Here is a 23,960-nt window from a genome sequence, read left to right as displayed (position 1 = left end):
CGGAGGGTGGGCAGAGTGGGGAGGGCGGGGACGCAGGGGCGGCGCTCAGATGGCGGAGTTGCCGCACGGCTGTGTACTGCGTGTCTGCGGCAGGCCGGGGTAGACCGGTGAGGGGCTCACGCCCAAGGGTGAAATGAACCAAGTAGAAGGAAAAAAAAAGATAGCATTTTCCCTCTTCGCACCCTACGCACGCGCTTCACCTGCTCGTGCTCTTCCTTTCCCCGGTTAGCTCTTTAGGGACTGCTTGTCGCCTTTTAAATGTGAGGGAAGGAGTGGTACTCACCAGCATCAGTGGATCTCGCCTTGTTTTTCCGCCGTGCTGTTCTCCCTTTATATTTCGCTTTAGAGGATGCGGTGCGAAGAATATCATCTTGCTCTACTGCGCTGGATTCCCGTGGCTAGTAAGCAGCACACCACTCTCTGTGAGGAGCGTAGGTGTGACCTTTGAAAAGGAAAAAAAAAATGAGAAAAGTGATGTGATCTCTGTTTCCTCGTTTTTCACGACACGCCTCTCTTTGTTTCTCTCCCGTGATAGCGTTACAGTTCTCCATCAGCATGCACGCAAAGGTTCTCGCGCCACTGGCAGGCAGCCGCATTCAGGCCGCTCATAAATTCCCGCAGCTGCGCCTGCAACCGACGCAGCACCGGCTCATGACACGGCGTCGGCAGTGCAATCTGCCACTACGTCTCTTCCACCCCAGTAGTGTCGACTTCGCCAAGCGCGAGCTGGAGGCTGGTCGGATTGTGGAGGTACGCCGAGATGACAGCTTGCTGGTGGCTCTGGGCTTCTACGAGCCGCATCTGCAGCGTGTAGACGTGTTTGACATGACACCGAGCCTGGCTTCCATTTTACCAACAATCAATGAGGACTCCTTTATGGCCCGCGTATACGAAGCGTGGGAGCGGCGCCGGCGCATAATACCGCAGACACAGAGCAATACGTACCGCATCATTAATGGGTACGCGGACAGTTTGCCGTCCCTCTTCGTGGACGTTTTCTCTGAGTGCTTTGTGCGCGTCGTAGCAACGTCATTTGGGGCGGAGCGGCTCGTGCCGCCCCTCTTGGACTTTCTGTCTCGCCGTGGCGCTGAAGAGGTGCTCTTGGACACCCCGACCCTCGGCGATGCGGCGCGGGTGTCTGTCATCACACCCACCATCCCACTCCCTCAGATGTATGTGGAGAGCGGCGTGAGTCACCTTTGGCTAAAGCCCGAGATGCGGATGTCGTCGACAGACAACATCTTTCTCATCAACCCCGCTCATCGCCGCATCCGCCGCATGATGCGCGATGTTGGGAGGGGAAAACGCGTCCTCACGATCTACGACCGCAGCGGCTCGGCGGCGATGCACGCCGTGATGACGGCGAAGCACGTCACAGTCGCCCACCGCGAGGAGGCATCGCTGCAGTGGGCGCGGGCAAACCTCATATGCAACCACTCCGCATCCGTGTTCAAGACCTGTGAAACCGTCTGCTGCGATCCCGCCGAGCTGCGTGTGCGGCACCAGCAAGACGTCGTATATATTGAGTGCCACCCCAAGTTTCTCAGTACCAGCAACCAGTGGGTGGAGCTCGTGCGTTCGCTCGCGAACAACAAAGTAATCGGCGTTGGAACAGTGCTTATCGTAGCCCAGGAAGAGGCGCCGCTTGGTGTCCATGACCTCTTGCCTCGTCGCAAGGCTTTCTATGATGGCGACGAGATCAAAGCCGACCAGGATCTCCCAATGACGCGTCGCCCTCTCGCCGATGTACTGCGCAACGCACTGGAGCAATGCCACTTGCGGCTCAAGTTTCTCCGCGCCTTCTCTGTCTCCTGGGACTACCCCTTACTGCCGGAGGCGGAGAGCGCCTCATTCTCGCAGGTGTATTTAGTGGAGGGCCCTGCGCTGGAGCAAGTTTTCCGCGTGTCACCTTCTAACAGCAGGACAGAGAGCATCGATACTGCCTTGTAGGACTGCGTACGACTACCCATTCGCTTTCTGATCTCTCATCTGCGCTGCCATTGGAATGGGCGGCGGTGGGGACGAAAGAAATGGCGATGGGGAATAGGGGATAGTATGGTGTGTGGAGGTCGTCGAACGCTCTGCTCTTTCACGGCGCCGGGAGGAGACGATCAAGGCAAATCTTTTCGCCCTTTTTCGGCTGCCGAAGCCTCGCTGCGTACGTGCCAGTGACCGACTTTCACCAATGCACTGCGGCTCTGTAATGACAACAGCCGAAAAGAGGAGGAGGAGGCGAAAGAACACACAACATGCAAAAAAAAAAGTGAAGAGAATAATAATCGACCCACACTATTTACATCACCCTCAACTCCTTGTTGGATGGTTAACTGGAGAGTCTGCGTGCCCTGTCGTCGTGGTGCCTCCACCCACCCACCCACCCCACTCTTCAAAGGACTGTTGTGCGGTTTGTTCGGGGCGGCTGGTCACTCGTTAGATGACTAGTTGTTTCCTTCCCTTTTTCTTTTTCAGCACATTGGCCGCCCTTTCAGCACCGTGTAAGGTAAACACCAAAAGGCCTCAGAAGCGCACACGCGCGGCTGTTTTTGTGTTCTCACATCTCCCCTTCCAGTGACCATCCATGATGGACTGGAGGACAGAGGCGTATCGGGCTATTAAAGCCTTTGATGACGCACTTGGACGCCCACCCTTCCCTGTCGACGCCCCAGAGGACCTCGTCGTCAAGGCACAAGCAGTTCTGGCGACACTTGCCAACGTCGTCGCGGCCGGCAAGCTGAAGTCCCTCGACGGTGTGGACGAGGTGACGACGACGTTGCCCATTCTCTGCGCTTCTCTCAGGGAGGGTACACCGAACCACACGCCCTGTCTGTATCTTTATCGTCCACTGCTGCTGGCAGCCGCCCATGTCAGCTCTCTCTCCACCTATCCCATCTCGTACCTGCTGCGGGATGCAGTCCAGGTGCTTGCCCCTCAAGAAGCTCCCTCACCGACCGGCTCCTCGGTGAAGTGCGCCGTCACCACCACTCCGACCGAAACGTCGAGGAAAATCGATGACTGTGAGACAGAGGTGGAGAGCGAAGTAACTCTCTTTACATTCATGGCGCTGACACATAGCTTGACACCGATGTACATGCGCCGCTTTCTTCGCTCACCGCCGTACGAGTCGTCTGCTGATGGGAACAGCGCGACGCGCAAGGAAGGGAAAGGTAGGGCGAAACAAAAAGTGGTCGCATCGCACAAGGGCGATAAGGAGAAGAAAGCGCATTTGCTCTCTCCACCTACCAGCGCGTCTGGTATCAATGGGGGAGGTGAAGTTGGTGGTAACACCTTGGCAGTTCCACGTGCCCTCCTGCACTGCATGATCGGTGCAGCGCTCTCCGACGAGTGCCGCGCCGTTTTCGAGTCCTTCGTTGACAACACACCCAAATTTCTGGCCTGCGTCGCCGGGGACGGAGACCTGGCGCGACGCATCTTGGATGTGTACGCGGCCCGCATTGTGCCGAAGCTGAAGCCGTCTTCCCTGCTTCCCTGCCTTGACGCGCCGTTGCTGGACTACTACGTGGACGTTGTCGCAGCCTCGCAAGGTGCCGGGCACGTTACTTTGCTTTCTAGCCACGAGTTCCGCGAAGTACCGCGTCGAACGTGGGACGCAGCGCGCTTTCGCCGACTTGCCTGCGCAGCAATGTCACGGACTATCGGCGCCGAGGACGCCATGGCGAGTTTGCTCGTGTATGTGTTTCTGTACCTCACGTACTGTGACTTCAGCTGGGATAAAACTCCCACCGCACCTCCCTCGTCTTCTCCAGCTGCTGTAGAGATGGGGACAGAGATGTCGGTGACCGAAGCGCACTTGATCACTGCCGTCTGCAAAGCATCCAAGGCAGTCTTACTCGCCGACAGTGCGCCATCATCAAGCGCGTCCGTGTCCTCGGTGTGTGTGCAGTTAAAGACAGGTGCTCTCCTTGTGGAAGGGAGCGCCGTGCCACGGGCATTGGAGCCTCTCCAGGTGTTTGGAGATCTACTCTTGACTCGACCTGCCGCAGCGGCACTGTGGCGAGGAGGACTTGTGCGCCAGCTGGAGAGGGAAGCAGAGAACGCGGATGGGATAATGACGACAGTCACGGCATCAGCCTCATTGCTGGAGAGGAGCGTAGTTGGCGTTCTTGAGGGTATTCTAAAAGATGCACCGAGACCAAATCAAGGCGTCTGTTCACCCTCAAAGCGGCAACAACAAGAGTCAGCGAAGTGTGGCGCTGCGAAGTCCAAGAGAAAGCAGCAGAGCGCCAGCGGGAAAGGCGGCAGCAGCTCTCACACCAATGCCGTGTCAGGTTCACCGACCAGCAGGCAGCCGGGTGACGCAGCGGAAGCTTTGCCAGCCCCTATTCCTCTCTCAAAACTGCTTTCTTGGTGTTGTACCTGTCTTCTCTCGACAACGCTGGGGGTCACTGGCGCAGAAGCTTCAGGTAGTGAAGGCCTGAGTCCCGTGCACAGCTTGCGCAATCAAGACGGGTGTGCGCTTGACTGTATTGTTCGTGCGTACGACTATCTTCTGCAGCACCAGTCGCAGCGCCTCAACGCCGCCCTGTGGCACAACTTTAACCTCTTCGTGACGTGCGGCATGTGGCAGTGGGCAATGGCAGCGTCGTGTAGCGACACCGAAGGTCGTGCCATGGCGTACCTGCCGCCAATGCGGAAACTTCTGAGTGCACCATCGACAGCAAAGGTGCTGACCGCTCTCACGGCGGACACGGGCAGTCTGTTGTGGATGTCGCCTCTCTTGCTCCCCTCATACCTCTCTCTGCCACCCACGACGAATGCGGTTGCAGAGATGCTGTCGCAGGTGCTCTGGGGCTCTCCCTGTCGAGCGCTGTGGATAGCAATCTTGCGTGCCGCTGCAAGTGGAGAGAGCGTGGGCGCAGGGGCGAAGGCGACTGGGCCATCGCCAAAGACTTCGCCGTTGATGCAGGAGTTATACCCAACCTCTGACACCTTTTTGTTTGGTGTGCTCTGCAGTCAATGGACTCACGCCGTGCTTGCCAACGTAGCGGAGTGCGTTGCGACCGCCACCGTGGGCGGCGGCGACTGCGCGGCGCTGATGACTAGCCTGATCCGCATGCGTACGTCAGGCGCATGTGCCTGTGGGGCAGTACCGCCACGAACGTGCCTCCTGACGCTCGAGTGCGTGCCAGCCTCTCTTTCCCAGCACGGGCTTCAGCGTTTACTGGACGAGGTAGGAAGGTTGCAGGCGCAGTACCTCGCCAGGGAGAAATCAGCGAGGCAGGAGGAGGAGGCGGAGGGCCGCCGACGCGTCCTGGAGCAACTGCAGAGCATTCAAGCTCTCGCTGAAGCTCATCGTGCTTTCTGCGAGGCCGCAGGTGCGAAGTGCGCCGCGAGGGCTGATGAGCACCAACAGGTGCAAGAGGAACTCCAACGCCGACGTGATGCCCGTGTGGCTCGCCTCCGTGCGGACGCAGCGGCACTGGAGCATAAGCGACAGGTGGCACTTGAAACACTGCGGCGCAAAGCAGTGCAGGCTCGTGCAGATGCAGACGCCGCTCGTCAGCGGCGCTTTGCCTCCTACCAGCAACGCCTGGCGAGCGAATACCGCGTGTCAACGTTCTTAGAGCACCTGCAGCTGCCTTTGGCCCGTGTGCTAGAGGTGCGGGACGCGCTGCGGACCGTTGCGGACCGTATTACCCCAGACGACCTCCTCGAGTATTTAGTCTCTGGAAAGGCGAAGGTGCCGTCGGACATGCTCGGCGAAGATGACGCTTTGGATGCCAACGATGAGGCTGACGCAAAGGACGCAGCTGCTAACGAGGGAAATGCTTCAGTTTATGAACGTCAGGCAGAGCACCAAGCAGCGGGGACTTCATCACCGCGTCCCCGAGCCACCGGAGAGCGCCGCGATTTCTGGGCAGATGTCATGGACGGGGTCTCGACCACCGCAAGGACTCCTCCTCCAGATAATCAAGAAGGCATCTGTCGCCAGACTACTGAAATGACTCCAGCACTGGCGATGACAACGGCAGATACTATGGGCGCTTCCTCGCTCCACACGCAGTCTTTTCACGCTCGTATTGCGCCGTTGATGGACCTCTTCTGCTACGAGGGCGGGGATGAGTTTGGCCATGTACCTGATGCGCTTCCCATCATTCACCTCCGCGTGGCCTCTCGTGTGTGGCCGGCGTCGCAGGTGCAGTCACTTGGCTTTGCTGACGTACGCGAGGCCTTTGAGCGGATGAGGGACCGTGGCCTTGTTCGCATTCACGACGACGTGGCGCAGCTCACCCTTCTCGGCTTCCGCTACCACTACCCGTTTCACAACCCGGAAGGAATGCTGGCGGTACACCTGCGCGAATCCCAAGCGCGCGTAAGGATGCTGGTTGAGTCACGGAATGAATTACTACGCGACGACAACAGCAGTGAGGAGGACAACGATGATGAGGGCGACATCGCCGCCGAAAATGGAGAGAAAGCCGACGAGGATGAGGCGAGTGTGCACGACAGGGAGGATCGAGTCCTGCCAGAGGTGGAATTCGGCATTTAGCGCGGATGCTTGCGCAGTGCTAGCTAACTGCTGGGTGTCCATGCATGTGGGGCAGCGTGTTTTTTTCCTGAGTGACTGCTGCTACTGGGGAGGTGGAGAATGACGAGTGTGCTGACAACAATAAATCTGAAGAAAGCCGCAGTAACACAGGTGACTGCTCGCGTGTAGGTAGGTCGGAAGGAGAAGTAGCAAGGCTGCCAACCTCTCCTCGGGTGTGAGTGGCGGCATGAGTCTCTCAAGTTACGTTACTTGCGATCCGTAGGAGGAGTCTGCGTTATATTGATGTGCGCCTTCTCTTTTACGTTTTGTGCAGTCTCACTCCCTTCTCTTCCTCTCCTATTTCTTCGCTTCATAAAGGGGGGGGCCGACTCTTCTTGTCGTGCCTTTGTGTTTGCACTCTCGGCCGGCGTCACTGTCACGAACGGGGGCTCCGCACACACACACACACAAGCATCCAAGAGACATTCACCACGCTCGTAAAGCGAGCCCCTTCTGGTGGTCGCATTTCTTTTCCGTTGGAGACGTTTTTTGTGCGGACCCGTTTCGGATGGACGTCACCAGCTGCGTCGATGAGAAAATGCCATCATTCTCTTCGCTGCCATCAGCAGCGCCACAGCAGCCACCCCTGTGCGACGACGACAAGCGCCAGCGGAGTACCGTTCTAGATGAAGCTTCTCTAGCCCATGTCGCAGAACCCCAGTCGAGTGACACAGAGGAACTGATTCCGTTTCTCGCCACCATGTCCATGAACCAGGTGGGCTTTTTGCACACTCAAAAGCGCACCAGCCGAGACCTACTTGATTGCCCTATGGGCGGTTCTCGTGCGTCCGACAACGTGCTCATCAGCGACGCTTCTCACGGCATCGCAACATCATCTGTTTCAGAATCAAACTTGGCGCTCTCGAAGACGCTCGCATCGTCATCAGCCCCTCCTCCTGCGCAAAGTGCTGACTCGGCTGATGAGGTAAGCGATCTCGAACAGATGCTCACAGAGATCCTGGACGCTGCAAAGACGTTCGCGAGCACCATCCAGGCGCCGTCCTCTGCCTCAACGCAACACGACGGAGACACGCTTCCGGCATGTGCGTACCTGCTGCGCACCTACTTCCACTTTGACACTGGTGCCTTCAAGGCCCATCAGCAAGAGGTGTGCCTCTCCATTCTCGCTGGCGTCAACACGCTCGCCGTATGCCCCACCGGCTGGGGGAAGTCGCTTTGCTACCAGTTTCCCATTCTTGTTCATCGTCTCCTCTTTGAATGCCGCTACACGCGGTGGTGCCGGCACGCTGCTGTGGCAACGTCAGCACTACAGCAGTCAAGTGAGACGGCGGTGACGGAAGGGCTGATAGGAAACACGAGAGTTGCCGGTCCTCTGCCGAGCACCGGTCTACCAGCGCACCTTTTCAGCCGCTTCTGCGTTGTCGTCTCTCCTCTCCTGGCGCTAATGGAGGACCAGGCAGAGAAAGTCAACGCGATTGCTCACTTGAACGCCTTTGTGCTCTCATCGAAAGTGGCTGCTGACCGAGAGGCAGAGGTGCTTGCCAAGCTCGAGTCTCCGCTCTGCCCACTCGACGTCCTGTTCGTGTCGCCGGAGAAGTTCATTGCGAGTGTCGCGCTACGGCGCCTCCTGCAGTCCCAGGCGCACCGGCTGGCGCTGGTATGCGTGGACGAGGTGCACTGTGTTTCTGGCTGGGCCTACGACTTCCGGCCCACCTTCATGTACGTCAGCCGCGTTCTGCAGAGCCCATTGCTTGCCTACCCAGCAGCGAATGCCCCCGAGGCGTCACCGTTGATGTGCGCGAGGGAGTCGCTGGCAGCGGTGCCGTATTTGTGCCTCACCGCAACTGCCACCAAGGCAGTCATGCAAGACATCCAAGCAAGCTTCGGTATTGTGCGGACAGTGACGTGCGACAATCAGTGGCGTTCGAATCTGCAGCTGCAGGTAGTAGACCTAGTCGAGCGCCACGCGTCGTTTCACCACCTCCCTCCAGCGTCGGGCGACGCTGCCGAGGCTCGTGAGCCGTCTGCGCGAGTGATACAGGACGCGCTCGTCGAGGCGGTGCAGCAGTTGCCAAAGCCGATGATTGTTTACGTGCAAAGCCGCGCAGATGCAGACGCGTTGTCGGGACTCCTTTCCTCCAAATGTGGACAGTCACACTCGCCGGCGTCGGGAAGTCGCCATGGGGTCTTCCACGTAGCGCCGTATCCTGTTTCGCGCGAGCAACGCAGCTCAGTTGATCACACGGAAAGCGAAGGCAGGGGGAAGAACACCAATGAGGAGCACGCAGACGCACCACGCGGCGCGGAGACCGCAATCGTGATTCGCTCCTACCACGCGGCGTTGACACGGGCAATGCGAAGCGCTACCCAGCGGCAGTTTCTTCACGGCAAGATCGACGTATTGGTGGCCACGATTGCGTTTGGCATGGGCGTCGACAAGGCCAACATCCGCAGCGTTATCCATGCCTCAGCACCGAGCTCGATAGAGGGCTACGTGCAGGAGATTGGTCGGGCGGGTCGCGACGGTGCGCCAAGCATCTGCCGTCTCCTGTACAACCCGTTCGACTTCTACACCCTCCGGTGCCGACTGTGGGGCACGTTGCTCTCGCCATCCGAGATGCGTTCCATTGTGTGTGCAATCTTATCGGGCTCCACCACCCACGTCGGGCAGCGACTCATGCTCGTTTCTGTATCCACTCTTTCAGCAGAACTGGGCTTTAGCGAGGAGGTCATCGAGACGGTTCTTTTCCTGCTGCTCACTGCAACCGGCGTCGGTGCTTCACTTGCTGACGGTTTATCTACATGTGAAGCCCCATCCCGTGTACCATCCCCCTTCAAGGCCGTTTTAGGTTCTTACCCGCTCGGCTACAAGGTTCTACGGGTCCAGGAAGAGGCAGAGAGGGACCGTGACCCGGAACTGGCAAGCTCAGCCATCAACGCAACGCTCCGCAACAGAGCAACGCCCCTGAAGCGACGACGCACTGGTGCCAGAGTGGCAGTAGGTGGCTCTTCTACCGCTGCCGGCGTGGGTCTTCTTCTTCGGCAGCTCGGTGCCACTGATGCAGTTCTAGAGCTGTGCCGCGTGTCACCAAACATGTTGAACCAGATCGAAATGGCGAATAGGCTTTCGATGCCGCTTAGTGAGTTTCAGCAACGTATGCAGGACCTTGTTGAAACTGGTATCGTGACCGTTGCCAAGTATGGCACGCCGTCAGCTCTGCTTCTGGAATTGGCAGACACTTTCACTGAGGCAGCGAGCCCCGCCTCTCAGCAGGCTCTCGCCTCGCATCTTTTAGCGCTTCATCGCGGTCGTCTGGATGCGCAGGTGGCTGGACTGCGGCTGATGTTCGGTGTACTACAGTATCCCACCCACAAGGCCATCGCTGAAGAGCTTAGCAGGGAGCCGGAGTCGTGCAGGACGGCGTTTGAGAGCGATCACCTCACATGGAGACCGCCAGGTCGAGGAATGGGCAAGGTGAAGGCGGTGTCCCTAGTGAACGCCTTTGTGGAGGAAAATCGCCTCCGTATCCACTCCACCTACGAGGCGCTACGTGCTTTGATGGGAATTCGCCCAAGGAGTCTCATCCAGCATGGCAAGTACGCGGGTCAGCTCCCGCTGGCGCAGAGCTGGTACGTGAACTCACCGTACTTTGGGGCACTGCGCACCTTTGAGCTGTCTTGGGTGCTTCAGATTCTTGCACCACACCACCTCGACACACCGTTCCGCGATGAGTGAGGCACTAGTAACCGTCAGAGGCGTGTGGAAGACACACAGAAACAGAGAAGGAAAGAGCAAACTTCGAAATGTATCCAACAATGACGGAGCCTTGGGGGCGAAGAAAAGCCACTCGCACTGTTTCCACCCACAGCACAGCATCATTTACCGCGGAGTATACAGTGAATGGGTGCTGCGGCCGATCCTTTCGACTCTGTGTGTGTGTGTGTGTGTGTGTGAGGGTCTCTCGGAGACTCGACAGCTCACACGAGGTTCCTCCTTCTGTTCTTCTGGGTGCGCTGTGTACCTATCAGCAATGCCCTGTTGTCTTTCCCCTTCCTCCTCTTCGGTTTTCTTTCTAATTCGCATTTTTGTGTTCGCCATAGATGCATCTGCCTCTTCTCCTCACCCCACACCCCTGCACACAGTCTTCACACGCTGGCGCATCCCTTCCCGATCTTTCGATACCACCTTTCTTTCTCTTCCGTCTTTGCTTCGTTTTTCATTTTCTTGCGCTTCTCTTCACGTGGTCTCTCACGCTCTCTCTCCTTCTCTTCAGCATCCTCTCCTTTTCCCCTCTCCCTCCTTCCCTCACTCCCTCCTGATTCAGCCGCGGGGCAGAGCAAGGTTGTTGAGTCCGGTATCGGACACTAGAAAATGGCGCTTAGCATAGAAAACCATTTGAGAGGAAAATGGATGAGGGACAACAGAAGAAAAGCGTTTGTGGGTCGCAGGGATAAGGAAGTCAGGTTTCTCTCTTCTTCTAGCATGTTGCTTCGTGCAGTGACCGATTCTTGACGCTTCTTGCTGTTTATCACCCAGCACGTTGCACTCGTGCTCCTCGTCTTACCCTCTTACCACGACCAGTCATCTGGCGTGCTGCACGCTCTCTCTCTCTCATTGGTTGAGGCGTTGATTTCTGCTTCTCCACCCAACTCGTCTCGCCAGTTCGTCGGCGTAGGCGTGGGGGCGTGTGTCTGTTTGTCACGCCGTGTCACTCGAGACCGCCGCGCGCGCTCTCTTTCATGTGTCATTCTCGTATCGCGCTCAAGTGGAGTTCTGCGTCTCACGACCAACTGGGGCGTCTGAGCGACAGTGCAGACACACACTGCGATACACTGCCGGATTCACAGAGAGAGAGAAAGAGAGACCGGGGAATGTGTGTGTATGTGTATAACACTCTGGGCGTGTGTGTTTGAAGGGGGGGGGCGTATTTCACCACTTCGCCTTCCCTTACGCTGCCCGCTCCCTCTCTCTCTCTCTGATTCTCTCCATTTATGTGCACATCTACGGTCATCCGCTTTCTCTGTGTCTGTAGGTGCGGGACTGTGTACGGAAAGGGGTGATCAAATAAAAGAGAGGTGGGGACAGCAGCGAGATTCGACCTTTTCGCTTTCCCGCCCTCTTCCCCCTTTACAAGCGCACTCTGCTGGTGCAGCCCGGAAAACAAAGGCTTCGACAACATTTCTGGTCGTTTCCCTCCCCCTCTAGCTGCTTGTCATTCCTCTTCTTCTCTTCAAGCCCCCCCCCCCGCACCCCACTGTTTGCACGGCGCCTCCTTTCACTCTGCCTTGTTGAAGTTGTGGATCACCATTAAAAAACGACGTGTTTGCTGTGAAGTATCTCCGGCAGGGTAACATAAAGAGCGGCTGGCAGCTTTGGGCGGGCAAACCCACCTACTGCGAGCTGGTTTATACGGAGGACGACAAGCAGCATCGAATGCCGGAAAAGAGGTGAAGGTGTGGTGGTGGTGGTGGGGCTTGCTGCAATCATGGCTCCCTTGACGTGACTCTTTCCTTGTTGCTGCTGGGTTTCGCGTCCCTTATTTGTTGTTCCCGTTTTTTTTCCCTGCACTCGCTGTCTTCCTCAATCAAATGAAAACTTTTATTCGAGAAGCGAAGACGATCGGAAGGAGCCAAAGGCGTCGATACGATGTGTATATGTGGGCCTGTATGTGTGTTCTGCTGTGGTTGTTTGCCGAACTCTCTATTTTGCCATGTCGCGTGCCACACTGCGTGGATCAGCGGGGGACCACACAAACGGCACACGAGACAATCAAGAAGTTAAAACAAACACGCAGGCACAGGACGGGGTGAAGGGTTTGTTTTTTCTCTTCCCCCCACTGGCGATACCCAACTGCCGGGGTAGCTTGTTGCACTCTCTGTGCGACTTCTGTTCTCTTCTGTGCAAATCTTCTCCACACACACACACACACACACAGGCTGGCGCCATCGTACTCCTTGCAAAGGAAGCCAATGGAGCCCGAATCAGTAACCTCATCACCAGATGGCCCTTTCTGTTTCTTTACATCTGCTGGTTCGCTTAGTTTACCAATGCGCGGGTGGACGCGCAGAGCGGAAAGAAAAAACAGAGGATTAGCCGCTGTGCCCAAGACCGCCCCTGCCCGTGTGAGGCACTGAATCGTACTGGGTGGATGAGAGAGTCAGATGAACACAAGAGTATCGACAAAGGGTAAAAAAAAGAACACTAAGCAGACAGGGGCAATATAGGGACACCTTCATCAGCAGCCTCGCTTCCCATGCACATTAAGTTGTGGCATTCGCCAATCTATCACGCTGTGCATCGAGGTGGTAGTAGACGCCGCACCGCCTTCTCTTCCGAACTCCCAAGAGGAGTCCTCTCTTCTTACGGGGGTGCAGTGGCTCTCTCCAACCTCGTTGCTGAATGTGAGGGCGGAGTCCTGAGTAACAGACAATGAAAAGTCTCGTGAGTGGCACTTCTGCTCCTTTCCAACCCGTTTGTTCATCCACATCGGGCCCTCTCTTCGACTGCGCTTCTCCCAATTTGTGTCTCTCCCTGCCTTTTCCCTTAAACGTGTTTGAAGGGCGACACCAGCACTCCTTTGGGTCGCGCAAACAATCCAGCACGCAACACACGAGTACAGTGAAATACGGGCAACCAACTCAACGGATTCTCTTATCACTATTTTGTTTTATTTGGCTTGTCGCTTGGGGTGTCTCTGATTCCTACACAAAGACTCATGGGTGGGCTCACCATACGACATCATTATCCGCAACTCTCACTGAAGCAGAGGCTTTTTTGTGTTTGTGGGTGGGTGTCCTTATTGGCCTGTGCTGCACATATTGGATGTGATCCGGTGAGTTTGTGTGGCGGCATATCGGACAGAGCAAAACAAACGCAGAAAAAAAGTGCACAACCGAGTGCACGCTTGCCGTGTGAGAGAGGGAGGGAGAGGAGGCATAATCTGAACAACCGAGTAGACGAAGAGCGACATTTTTGTCAACCCCTGTGGGGTGGACGGAAACCCCTCTTTTTTTCGTTTCGCATTTGAACCTGCGCTGCGCACCGCTACTCTCTGCGCGCGATCCTTCCTTTCTTTTCTGCACACTCCCCCCCCCCTGTAATAAAGCCCTACAGGCCTGACGCTCCTGCATCAAGACATGCTCCGTCATCGCTGGAGTCTCTGTGCCGCGGCGGTGACCGCGGCGGCTGGAAAGGCGGGTGAGTTGGCCAACACCTACCCCTCTAAATCGCCGTCGTCCCTCACGCATGCCGTAGAGTCTGTTTTGCCGATGCCGGTGTACTTGAAGCCGTCAAGCAGCCCACACCGCAAGGCTAGTTTTTATTTTCCCCGCATGCGTGAAAAATGCCCCCCTGGCTATGCGTTTCAGCCCAGCTCGCTCGGTACTGCCTTGCCACTGTTCAGCATCACATCTTCCTCGTGCGAGTACTACGCCTTACGGCTGCCGCTCTTGAAGGCTGGGTTCCGCCGTGTTCCTGCGGAGGCGCTTGACGTGGCGAGCAACCTCGTGTGGGGACGCTCCATGCCGTTCTGCGAGATGCTTCGCAACCGCCAGTCGGTCCCTCTCCTCGACTTCCCCTCCGCTAGTACGCCTGAGCAGGCAGCCTACGTTGAGAAGTTTCGCCTGATACACACCCACCAACGGCACAACCACTTCCCGCTGAGCCACGCCAACCTCGGCTGCAAGCGAGGGATGGCGGCAAATCTACGCCGCGCCTTCAAGGATGCCATGCAATACGCCACCACACCAGGAGGCCGGGAGGCAGTGCAAACACGCTACAACTATATGCCACAGACCTGGTTCTATCCCCAGGAGCGGGAGAGCCTGGTGGCTGCTATGAGAGCGGCTCAGAGCAACCGGCACTTCATATGGAAGCCTGCTCGGGGCAGCTGTGGCCGGGGCATCTTCATCTCTCAGGGCGGCGCAGCGCACGCGCTCTCATGGGAGCGCATTATGGCAGACATCGAGGGCAAGGCAGCCTCTAAGGAAACACGGAGACTCTTCAGCAGCTACGTGGTGCAGGAGTACATTGAAAACCCTCTTCTCATTGCGGGTCGTAAGATGGATCTGCGGCTGTACGTCGCTGTCACCTCGTACGACCCACTCACCGTCTACTGGCACGAGGAGGGGCTGGTACGCTTTGCCGCTGAGTCGTACACCGACTTGACTAGCACACCATCGTCGCGCATCGATGTGAGCGGCGTGGGGGCGGGAGAGGAGACCCTTTTACCAGGTTCGCTGGCTGGTAGCGCTGGATGCGACGGCGACGCCTCTTGCAACAAGAGAAACCGCAGCGGCAGGGCGGCTCTGTCAGAGCAGTGCATAACGCACGTGCATGACCGATTCCGTCACCTGACGAACTACTCGGTCGGAAGACGCTACATTGCCATGCAGTACCAGGGCCGTGCGGTGCTATCCTTGCCAGAGGAAGACAGCGCGGTTGACGGAGATGCAACTCTCGCAGAATGCGCTGCAGTCGCGCCTGAACTCAAATGGTCGCTTCAGCGACTGTGGGACTACATTGATGCTCGTAGTGAAAGCACACCGACGAGCCTAGCAGGGGCAAGGACACCGACTCGCCGCCCCTCCGATGCGGTGCGCGAAGAAATCGCTCAGCTGATTACACGTACCCTGATTGCGGTGCGGCCGGTCATCAACGACGCCATCCGACGCGTGCCGATGCCGGGCAGCTATTTTGAACTCTACGGCTTCGATGTCATGCTCGACGCGGACCTCAACCCGTTTCTCATTGAAGTCAACACGCTGCCATCGCTTGAGAGTAGCTCGGCGTTCGACTACGCCACCAAGACAAATGTGACGGCCGATCTGCTCAATTTGGTCATGCTGGAGCCGTTCGAGCGAAACATGACACCGGGCAGCACGCTCTGGAGCTCGTCCCAGCTGCGCGAGGAACTACACCGACCTCTCACAGCAAAGGAGCGTGGGGTTTTTCACGCAGCTGAGATGAGTGACGCTCATAGAACTGCTTGCGGCAGTGCCGAACGAACTCGCGAGGACGTGGAGCTGCGCATGAAGGACGAACTCGCTTACGCACGCGGCTTCCACCGCATCTTCCCTGCGAAGCCGCTTTCAGGCTCGTCTTCAGAGAGGGTAGAAGCGGGAAGCTCAGCCAGCTTCTCAGGCTTGTCAGCACCTTCGACTCTGCCCCAGCCACTGGACTCGTTGGCGATGTGCCCCTCCTACCTGGCGGACATGCGCGCCTATGAATTGCAGGGCCTTTTCACCGAAAAGGATAGTTGGGCGTTGGTGTCGTGATCTTTCGTTTTTTGCCCCCCCCCCACCACCACCACCTCACCACCACCACCCCATACACCCTCTCTCGTTCTCCATGCCGACAAGCGACACGAGCCAGACGACACGCTGACGCCTTACGTTGTTGTTGTTGTTCACGGGCATTCTGCCGCTGCAGTGGGTGTGTGTTTCTGCAAAGAGAGAGGCCAGGGGGACGGAGAGAAGGAGAGAAGCAGGGGGGAGGGGAGGGCATAGCGAGATGCAAAGGAGAGAGGCGTGCTGTCGGGGTTCTCATGGAGTGTGCCTGTGAGTAGTACAGTATACGGCTGTTTCCTCCCTAAAAGGAGGCAGCCGACTCGTTCGCAGTGCATCATTTTCTACCTCTTCACTCTGCTACTCCCGGTGTGACAATCTGCGAGTATGAGTGTATCTGCGCGTGCGTGTGTGTGTGTGTGTGTGTGTGTGTGTGTGTGTGTGCATCAGTGGGTCTCTGATGCTCATCCAGATCAGTGTGCCGACGCATCCTTTCCACGTTAATATGGGAGGGAGGAGGCATATCAAGTCGACGGTGCGGCAACGATGGTAACATGGAGGGAAAGAAAGCTAAGGAACCGAAGAGAGGCACTCACACGCACACGCACACACACACACTGACACACACAATCTCTCTCGGTATACGAATATGTCGTATTGATTCCCTGCAGTGGCCCTCTTTCTCTCCTCTCGTCCCTTCGCCGCTCCCCCGTCATTCTCCATCCCTTCAGCTCTTCTCCTTTTTTGGTGTGAATGTTGCGGTGAGCTTTTTTCACCGTTACTCCTCCCAGCACTCATCTTCACAGACACCCAGAGCGTTCTTCTTCTTCCATAAACACGCACACCAGGTGTGTCATTCCTCTCCGCCATCCAGACACCCCCTTTAGGTCGCAGCCGTCGCGTCTCAACGAGGCGCGAAAAGACCGAAAACAAAGTCCAAGGAAAGAGAGGAGAGCGGTGGAAAACATAGCCGCCAAATCTACAGATGTTCGATGTGCTTGGCATCGATACTCAACCGACTTTCTGTCTCTCTTTCGCGCGCGCGGTGGCCGATGAGCGTGGCATGAGGCTGTTTTCTTTTCCTCAGAGTGTGCAGCTCTGTGTACGTGTGTGTGTGTGTGTGCATGCGCGGCTTGGACACTGGCGGCCTCGCCTGCTCACAACGAAGCCCCCTCCCTGTGCAGGGGCGACATGACGCTTTAGGTTCTTCCTCTGTGACTGCACCTCTGAAGAGGTCTCTGGGCGCGGTCATTCCACCGTCGTGTGGCACTCACTATGCTCACAGTTTCCTCTATCTTCGAGGCATCGCTTGTCCCTTTCTCATCCCTTTCTCGTCATCCCATCTGCTGGGCTCGTTTAGTCATTCCTCCTATCGGCGACAGAAGCACACGACAACTGTGTACGCACTACTGTTATGGCCATGTACTGTAGATATTGCAGAGGCACGTGGAACCGCTGCCTGTCGTGCAAATTTGTTTTCCAGGTTTCTCTCTAGAGAACACCGCTACCTCTGATAGCAGGATACATTAGAATGAATGAGGACGCAGGTGGCAACAGTAATGGCGAGACGAACCTGGTCACCGCAGGGATGTCGCCTTCTCGGCAGCTGACAGCTGAGGAGGAAGCAGTTCTGCTGGCCGAGTACGGCTTCGAGGAGCCTTACGACAACGACGTTCAGTGGGCAGCACCGAGTCACTTTAAGTCGAAGATAGGCGACGGCCACATCTTCCTCACAGGTGCAGCGACGGACGATAAGGACGCCGGGGATAGCCCTGTCGCAGCGGACTCCTTCCAGCAGGGCGGCACAACTCCGTCAAGGCGTGGTCGCCACCTTGTGCACAGGGACCCACTTCGAATTTATCTCCACAAGAATTTTCCCTCCCTCATGCTGCTGGACAAGACGACACCAGCGTCGCTGATGGAGACCGTCACGGACGTCCTCGACACTCTCGAGAGCCGGAGCAAAGTCAATGGAGCACACGGAGAACAAGTGGAGCGCCACACACCAACGCCGCCACTTATCGGATTCAGCCGCTCTCCGACTCTGGAGCGGCATGCTGCCATCTTGCGAAGCGGAAAAGAGTGGGCGCGTCGTGCGAGTCTTGCAGTTCAAGGTGCTTCTATCGCGGCTATGGCATCGCACTTATTTGTGTCCGACCATCAGGAAGCACCTGTGACGTGCTGTGGCGACGGTTCTTCCACGAAAGCAGCTGGCGCGCCTGCGTGCACCGAGGACATCGAGTATCGTGAGCTCATTGAATCCACGCAGCAGCTTCTGTCAAAGGCAACGGAGGCGTTGGCAGCACGCTCTTCTCTGGCATGTGACAGTGAAGCAGCGGACATGGCGCATGCGGTGCGAGAGCTACAAGAGCGTGAGACCCTACTTACTGAGGATCTGCTGGATGAGTATTACGACAGGGTCGGGGTGCTGAATGATGACGAGGAAGAAGAAGAAGCTATGCAGCTGCTTTGCCGTGCGCGCGAGGGACGTGCACGACTCTGTGCGGCTCTGGCTCTGCGTACAGACGATTCCCCTGTAAGCGACATCCGTGCGGAGTATGCTGCAGTAGAGCTGGTACCGTCCGCAACGGATCGCGACGCCGCTGCACGACCCCTCTTTTCCCTAACGCCGAGACTCCCGTGTCTTTACGCATTCGAACTGGAACTGCCGATTTTGCAGCCGGTAGCTGCGGAGTCGCTCTCTGCAAGCCATGGGAATATTCTACTGACACAAGAGAAGCATCCTAGGATCCTCAGCGCAACGCACGTGATGCCACAGGTAGTGGGTCTGCCGATCGACTCCCCAACTGAGGAGGAGAAGTCCGTATCGCTCCCACGACTCCTTATGAGGAACACGGAGGTACTCGAGTTGATTGGAAACATGGAGCTTCGTGATGCCCAGGTGCAGATGGCCGCTGTGGCCTCAAGAGAGGCATACTTGCGAGCGTATCGAACCGGCAGTGCAGCACGAAAGGGAGAGACACAGGTGAGGCTGCAGAACGACGACCGCAGCGCACACGGCCTTGCGATTCTTCCGTCGTTTGTGCAGCAACTCGACGTACTCCTCTCCCCCACTCGAGAGGAGCAGTATTTCCGCCAGGGAACAACCCAGACACCGTCACTTCAACCAGATACCCAGGTAGGCCTCAATGATGGCACCAACGCAGTTCAGCAGCAAAGTGGAAGTAGCAGTGGTGCAGCTACGTCGGTGCCGCTTATGAACACTTCGGTAGAACAAATTCGCTGGCGGGCAGCAGTGGAGTCATTTCTTGTAGACCGCGAGGCCAGCGAGCACCACCGCATGCGTATCGAGGATGAACTGGTGCAGCGCGAAATTTGCGCTGCTGCAGATCAACTCGCTGGGTACGCACAGCAGCGCAGTGAGCTTGAGCAGTCCACTCTGCAGTCCGTAGAGCGCCTTCACGAGGCTCAGAACACCGCATATGCAGAGCTCCTCGCCGCCGCCAACAAGGGCAGGGCGCTGGCACAGCAGGCACAGGAGCTGCGGCGTTTACAAGAAACGGAAAAGCTGACTTACACGCTCATCATGGAGTGGGAGGTGCAACGGGAACAGTTGATGCAAGATGAGGCACTATCGATTCGGTCGCTTCGTCGCGACGCGAGCGAGGAAGCGCAGCGCGCCCAGGTTTCCACTCAGCGACGCTTGGATGACGAGATAGCAGCTGCCAAGAACTCGATGGAGGAACTTCGCACCATCTTTGAACAGCAGCGTGTACGGCGAGGATCCATAACGCTGCAAGGCGAAGATGACGCAACCGTTGCTGAGAACGTGGTGTCCCTTGACGAGAAGACACTGCGGGAAAGCCGATGGTACTGCTGGCGTGTAGCACCGCTACTCACGGAACGTGCAGCAGTGCTGCGCTGCATCACAAAGCAACAAAAATCGCTGGAGAGCGTCCGTACTCTCCTAGTAGAGGCTGAAGGCCACTATCGCGCTCATGTCAAGGCGTCCTCTACGAGCCTCGATAGTAATGAAACCCCAGAGAAGGTGATGGTACTCCCCGAGAATCCGCCTCTGATGACGGAGGGCGGATTGTCCAGAGGGCATGCTGCCGCGGGTGCTCGAGTGCTGGGCGCCGACACATTTGTGCGGCTTCTCTGGCCCTCCCTCCGCGCGGTGGTACGCAACCCTCAGCGAGCACCCCAATACCTCTCGAAGCTTATGCTTTCCCTCGAGGACCTGCAGCAAGTGGACTGGGACCAGCTGCGCCACATGAACTTAAGCGCCGCAGGCCCACACCAGGAACCTGCAGGCGCGGTCTCAGTCGCGCGTCTGGTGAAGGAGTTGGATGTGAGCGGCAATCCACTGCAACAATTCGATGTGGTGGAGGCTGTCAGCACCTTCTCCTTTTTGCAGTCGCTCAGCATCTCGCACGCGCAGCTGCATACCCTCAACTCGTCCGGCGCTATGGACACCATCTCCAACACCCACCTGCGAGGAGCACCCAAGCAACATTGCACTTCTTCTGCCAGCGCTACCTCGTCTCGCTCCTCCCACCTGCGCCACGTGACAGCGGCGCGCAACCATGCGCTGGCGGCGCAGGTCCACCTGTTGTTTCTCGACGTCTCCTCCAATAGCCTAGCCTCACTCGTGCCGCTGAGTACGATAGCCTCTTCGTCCTTGGTTTGCTGCACGACCACAGAAAACGAACTGACTGACCTTGACTCTCTCAGCGGCTGCGTGCAGCTGCGCGAGCTGTCAGCAGCGCACAACAGATTGACTGATATGCATGCTGCCAGCACGATGCCGCTGCTCCGAGAAGTGGACGTGGGGAACAACAAGCTTGTGGCGTTGACTGTAGGAAGGAAGGGAGGTGGAGACGACGCTACATCGAACTCCCTCATGTTGCTCAGTAGGCTGTACGCCTCGCACAATCCACTCCATGCGCTTCCATCGAGTCAGCACGCCTACCTCTGTTTAACACAGCTGTTTGTGAACCACGCCAAGCTCACCTCTCTTAGCGCTTCATCTCTGGGGTGGTTTCCAATGCTGACGGTGCTGCAAGCTGAGGGAAATGAGATTGCCGACATTAGTGGAGTGCAGCACTGCCCGCGCCTGCAGTCGCTGAGGCTATCGCGCAATCGGCTTGCTTCGCTAAGCGCACTAGAGTCGCTCAGGTGCTGCACGCGACTGCAGGTGCTTGACCTCACAGGGAATCCGTGCCTTGTGGCAGATTCGAATGACGAGCAGCTTGCAGCGTCTGTGACTCGTGTGCTCTACGAGCTCGTGCCGTCTCTGGAAGTGCTAAACAACTCCCCTCGAGCACACGCACGGGAACAGCACCAAGTGCCCGCGTCCCCTTCCACATTTGCCCTTGCACCGGCAAGAAAGGTGGAGGTGGGCGACTCTCTTGACGATGGATGGCACGCCGACGCCACTCTTGCTGCGATCGCCAGCTCGTCGTCGCGATACCTCTCTACTACACCTCAGTTGTATCGCGAGGTCTTTTCTGCCCTGTGCTGGGATGCACAGATCCAGCATCTGCTGGAGGTGAAGATGCTGCGCGAGGCATACGCACAGCGGCCGTTGAACCGCGCTAAGGGCTGGGAGTTGAGCGCTGTTGCTGCTGCCGCAGCGGCCGGTGGGGTGAAAAATGATGATCAGCCGCTGGTGAATCGTGGTGCGGCAGCATTTGCGCATGTACATGGGGTAACGGCAGCACAAATCCACACTCGCACAGCAGAGCACCTCCGTCGTGTAGAGCACTTCCGGTTAGATGCCGCGACGTTGTCTGAGTGGATCAGCCTGTCTAATCGTCTCCCTTCAGCAAAGCTCCCTGGGTCAACGGGAGACGACATGCTAGCAAACACACACGTGCGTAACCTCTCCTTCGAGCAACAGCGGCAGGACTATGTTGGGGCTCTTGCTCGTGCATACATTGCTGAGTGGCTGCACGGTCGCGTACTCGTTCGACGGGCTCGCCTCGAGTTGCTCTGTTTACGGGTCGCGTATCGGCAGTCGGAGGCTCGCCGGCAAGAGGCCGCTGCCCAGCGCATCCAGCCGGTCTGGCGTGGCGCAGCGCTGCGTTCGCGACTGCGGCGCTTTTTGCACCCAGAGGGGGCCGGCAGCGGCGCTGAGGTTGAAGCTGGTGACTTTCCAAAGGTCAACGTGGACGACTGGCTCCTCGAGAATGCTGCTGCGCTGGCGCCAGTGGAGCTTCTCTTTCATGACGTGGTGGAATCGGCGCCTGCTCTCATTGCCGTGCCGTTCAATGTTTCGACGACGGCCGCCACGCCCGTTTTATCGGCAATCACTGACGCATCGCCACTGCCAGTCGCAACCACCTTCACTCCTCTACCCCCAACTGTTGGACGGTCTCACCAAGCGGAGGTCAGCGGCCGCCTTGCACCGCGAAGCACCGGGGACGATCCGCTGAGTAGTGATGTAGCGGAGACCAGCCAGCCAAAGGGCAGCGGTGGGGCCCTGGTGGAACAGTGGGGTCCTCTTGTAGCGGCGCAGATTCGCAAGAAGCAGCACAAATCTAATCGGTTGCACCAGCAGCACCTGCGCACGGAGTTCCTACAGGATCCGTTGCGTGTGAAGCGGGAGGTACGAGAGGATCGTGCGCAGCAGCGGACTAAGTAGCAGAGTGTGCCCCTGATCCCCTGGTGTACTGTCTTCCTCATCTGCCGCAGAGAGTGATTCGTGTGAGGCAATTTGAGCACCGGCTGCTGTCCTGCGTGTTGTGCCTCCTCCTCCTCCGCCCCCCCCCCCTCACCTCATTCAAATCCGTATCTGCCGTCACCTTGACCTTTGTTCGTTGAGTAGCTTCGCGTGTGTGCGGCGTGCATGTCTTTCATCGGGACACAGCCACATGTGTACATTTCATATACATCTGAAGAAGCCAAACAAAATGAGGGGTAACGGGTACTGAGGTCAAGTAGCGGGTCTCATGGCGGTGATGCCTCTGTGCTCACATGGGGTGCGCGCACTGTGTTGGCAAAGGAAGGTGTGTCAACTATGGGGAGATTGCCGTTTGGAGTTGTCGCGTGGAGGCTTTCTTGAGCAGCAGCGAAGCTTCGGCGGCGGGAGCGAGCCAGGACTTTGTCGAGGAGGATGGTGGCCGTTTTTCCGCCGCTTGCTCACTCTCAAAACATGCCGCACATGTTGCTGGTCATTCAGATGTGTACCCGCGGCGGTGTCCAACTTCTACAAAGGATGTCGATGTAGCTTCTTTAGTTCCTGAAGAGGGAGCTCTAATCCTCCTCCCTTCTCTTGGGGTCCCCACTTTTACCTCTTTTTTTCTATCAGCTCTGCTTACATCACCACTTCCACTTATCATGATTGTGCATCGGTAAAGGCGCGTGTGCGTGTCTCGATTTCTGGACGCGCACTCCTCCCACTCGCTCGCTACCTTGGTGCTCTGTGTACTACAGAGTCTCGCTTCCTCTTTTCACCACCGTTGTTCTCACCTGCTTGTTGTGCACAGTGTACGGTCAACCAGTGCAGCTGTCATTCGCACAATCCATAATAAAGAAACGAAAAGGAAAAGGAAAATTGCACGGCCGCACGAACTCTACCTCCTTGCGTAGCACTCTCACTGGAGACACTCCAGAACACCCGCTACCTGTGCTACGCTTCGTAGTATTCTTGTTTCCTTCTTTGATTCATGCCCTCTCTCTGACTTGGGCTGCCCATTAGCAAGCGACCCCTCACTTACTCACAACCGTTAGTGAAACCTCATAGCTGTAGTGTTTCACCACGTGCTTCTTCTGTGGCAGCTCCGTGCGCATCTACCGTTAACTGACAGTATAAAGGCGCATTCGACTCTACTTGCAAGGTTCGGCGCATCACTGTGGTCTGTCCCACTCTGAGCACGCCTCTCTGCGTCCACCAGTCGGCGTCAAGCTGTACTCGTTCAGTAGTCATCACGAGTGGCAGGGGGTAGTCGGTGCTCTGACACCAAGTTTCTCTCTCTCGGTCGCCGCCTTGCCAGCAGAGCGGAGTGGCGGGTTCGAGTATGTACGCCACTGACAGCACCGCTGTTTTCGGTACCACTGCCTCTCCCACCAGTCGCGTTACCTCACGTAGCGCCGCTTCCTGCCCGTTTCCGGTTCAGCGGCGCAGTGGCGGCGGCGAATGCTTGCTCAACGACTCGGATCAGAAAATCCACTTCTTGACCAGCAAGAAGCCGACAGAGACCTC

The 23,960-nt window shown here is 57.3% G+C and overlaps 5 protein-coding genes across 5 annotated transcripts; all 5 read left to right on the top strand.

The window, feature by feature from the left end:
- Positions 1-555: 555 nt before the first annotated feature.
- Positions 556-1,950, top strand: LBRM_30_2260 (conserved hypothetical protein; the record flags this gene model as incomplete). Its single annotated transcript, XM_001566803.1, has 1 exon — positions 556-1,950. The coding sequence occupies one exon, from the start codon at positions 556-558 to the stop codon at positions 1,948-1,950; it is 1,395 nt and encodes a 464-aa protein (XP_001566853.1).
- Positions 1,951-2,578: 628 nt separating this feature from the next.
- Positions 2,579-6,508, top strand: LBRM_30_2250 (conserved hypothetical protein; the record flags this gene model as incomplete). Its single annotated transcript, XM_001566802.1, has 1 exon — positions 2,579-6,508. The coding sequence occupies one exon, from the start codon at positions 2,579-2,581 to the stop codon at positions 6,506-6,508; it is 3,930 nt and encodes a 1,309-aa protein (XP_001566852.1).
- Positions 6,509-7,247: 739 nt separating this feature from the next.
- On the top strand, positions 7,248-10,244 carry LBRM_30_2240 (ATP-dependent DEAD/H DNA helicase recQ family-like protein; the record flags this gene model as incomplete). The annotated part of the gene is made up of 1 exon (XM_001566801.1): positions 7,248-10,244. The coding sequence occupies one exon, from the start codon at positions 7,248-7,250 to the stop codon at positions 10,242-10,244; it is 2,997 nt and encodes a 998-aa protein (XP_001566851.1).
- A 3,401-nt stretch (positions 10,245-13,645) lies between these two features.
- LBRM_30_2230 (tubulin-tyrosine ligase-like protein) lies at positions 13,646-15,784 on the top strand (the record flags this gene model as incomplete). The annotated part of the gene is made up of 1 exon (XM_001566800.1): positions 13,646-15,784. One exon carries the CDS (start codon positions 13,646-13,648, stop codon positions 15,782-15,784), a length of 2,139 nt encoding a protein of 712 aa, XP_001566850.1.
- A 1,540-nt stretch (positions 15,785-17,324) lies between these two features.
- LBRM_30_2220 (conserved hypothetical protein) lies at positions 17,325-22,400 on the top strand (the record flags this gene model as incomplete). The annotated part of the gene is made up of 1 exon (XM_001566799.2): positions 17,325-22,400. One exon carries the CDS (start codon positions 17,325-17,327, stop codon positions 22,398-22,400), a length of 5,076 nt encoding a protein of 1,691 aa, XP_001566849.2.
- Between the last annotated feature and the right edge of the window lie 1,560 nt (positions 22,401-23,960).

Source organism: Leishmania braziliensis, chromosome 30, assembly GCF_000002845.2.
Source record: "Leishmania braziliensis MHOM/BR/75/M2904 complete genome, chromosome 30".
Classification (NCBI taxonomy): domain Eukaryota; phylum Euglenozoa; class Kinetoplastea; order Trypanosomatida; family Trypanosomatidae; genus Leishmania; species Leishmania braziliensis.
This window is presented reverse-complemented; position numbering and strand designations above follow the sequence as displayed.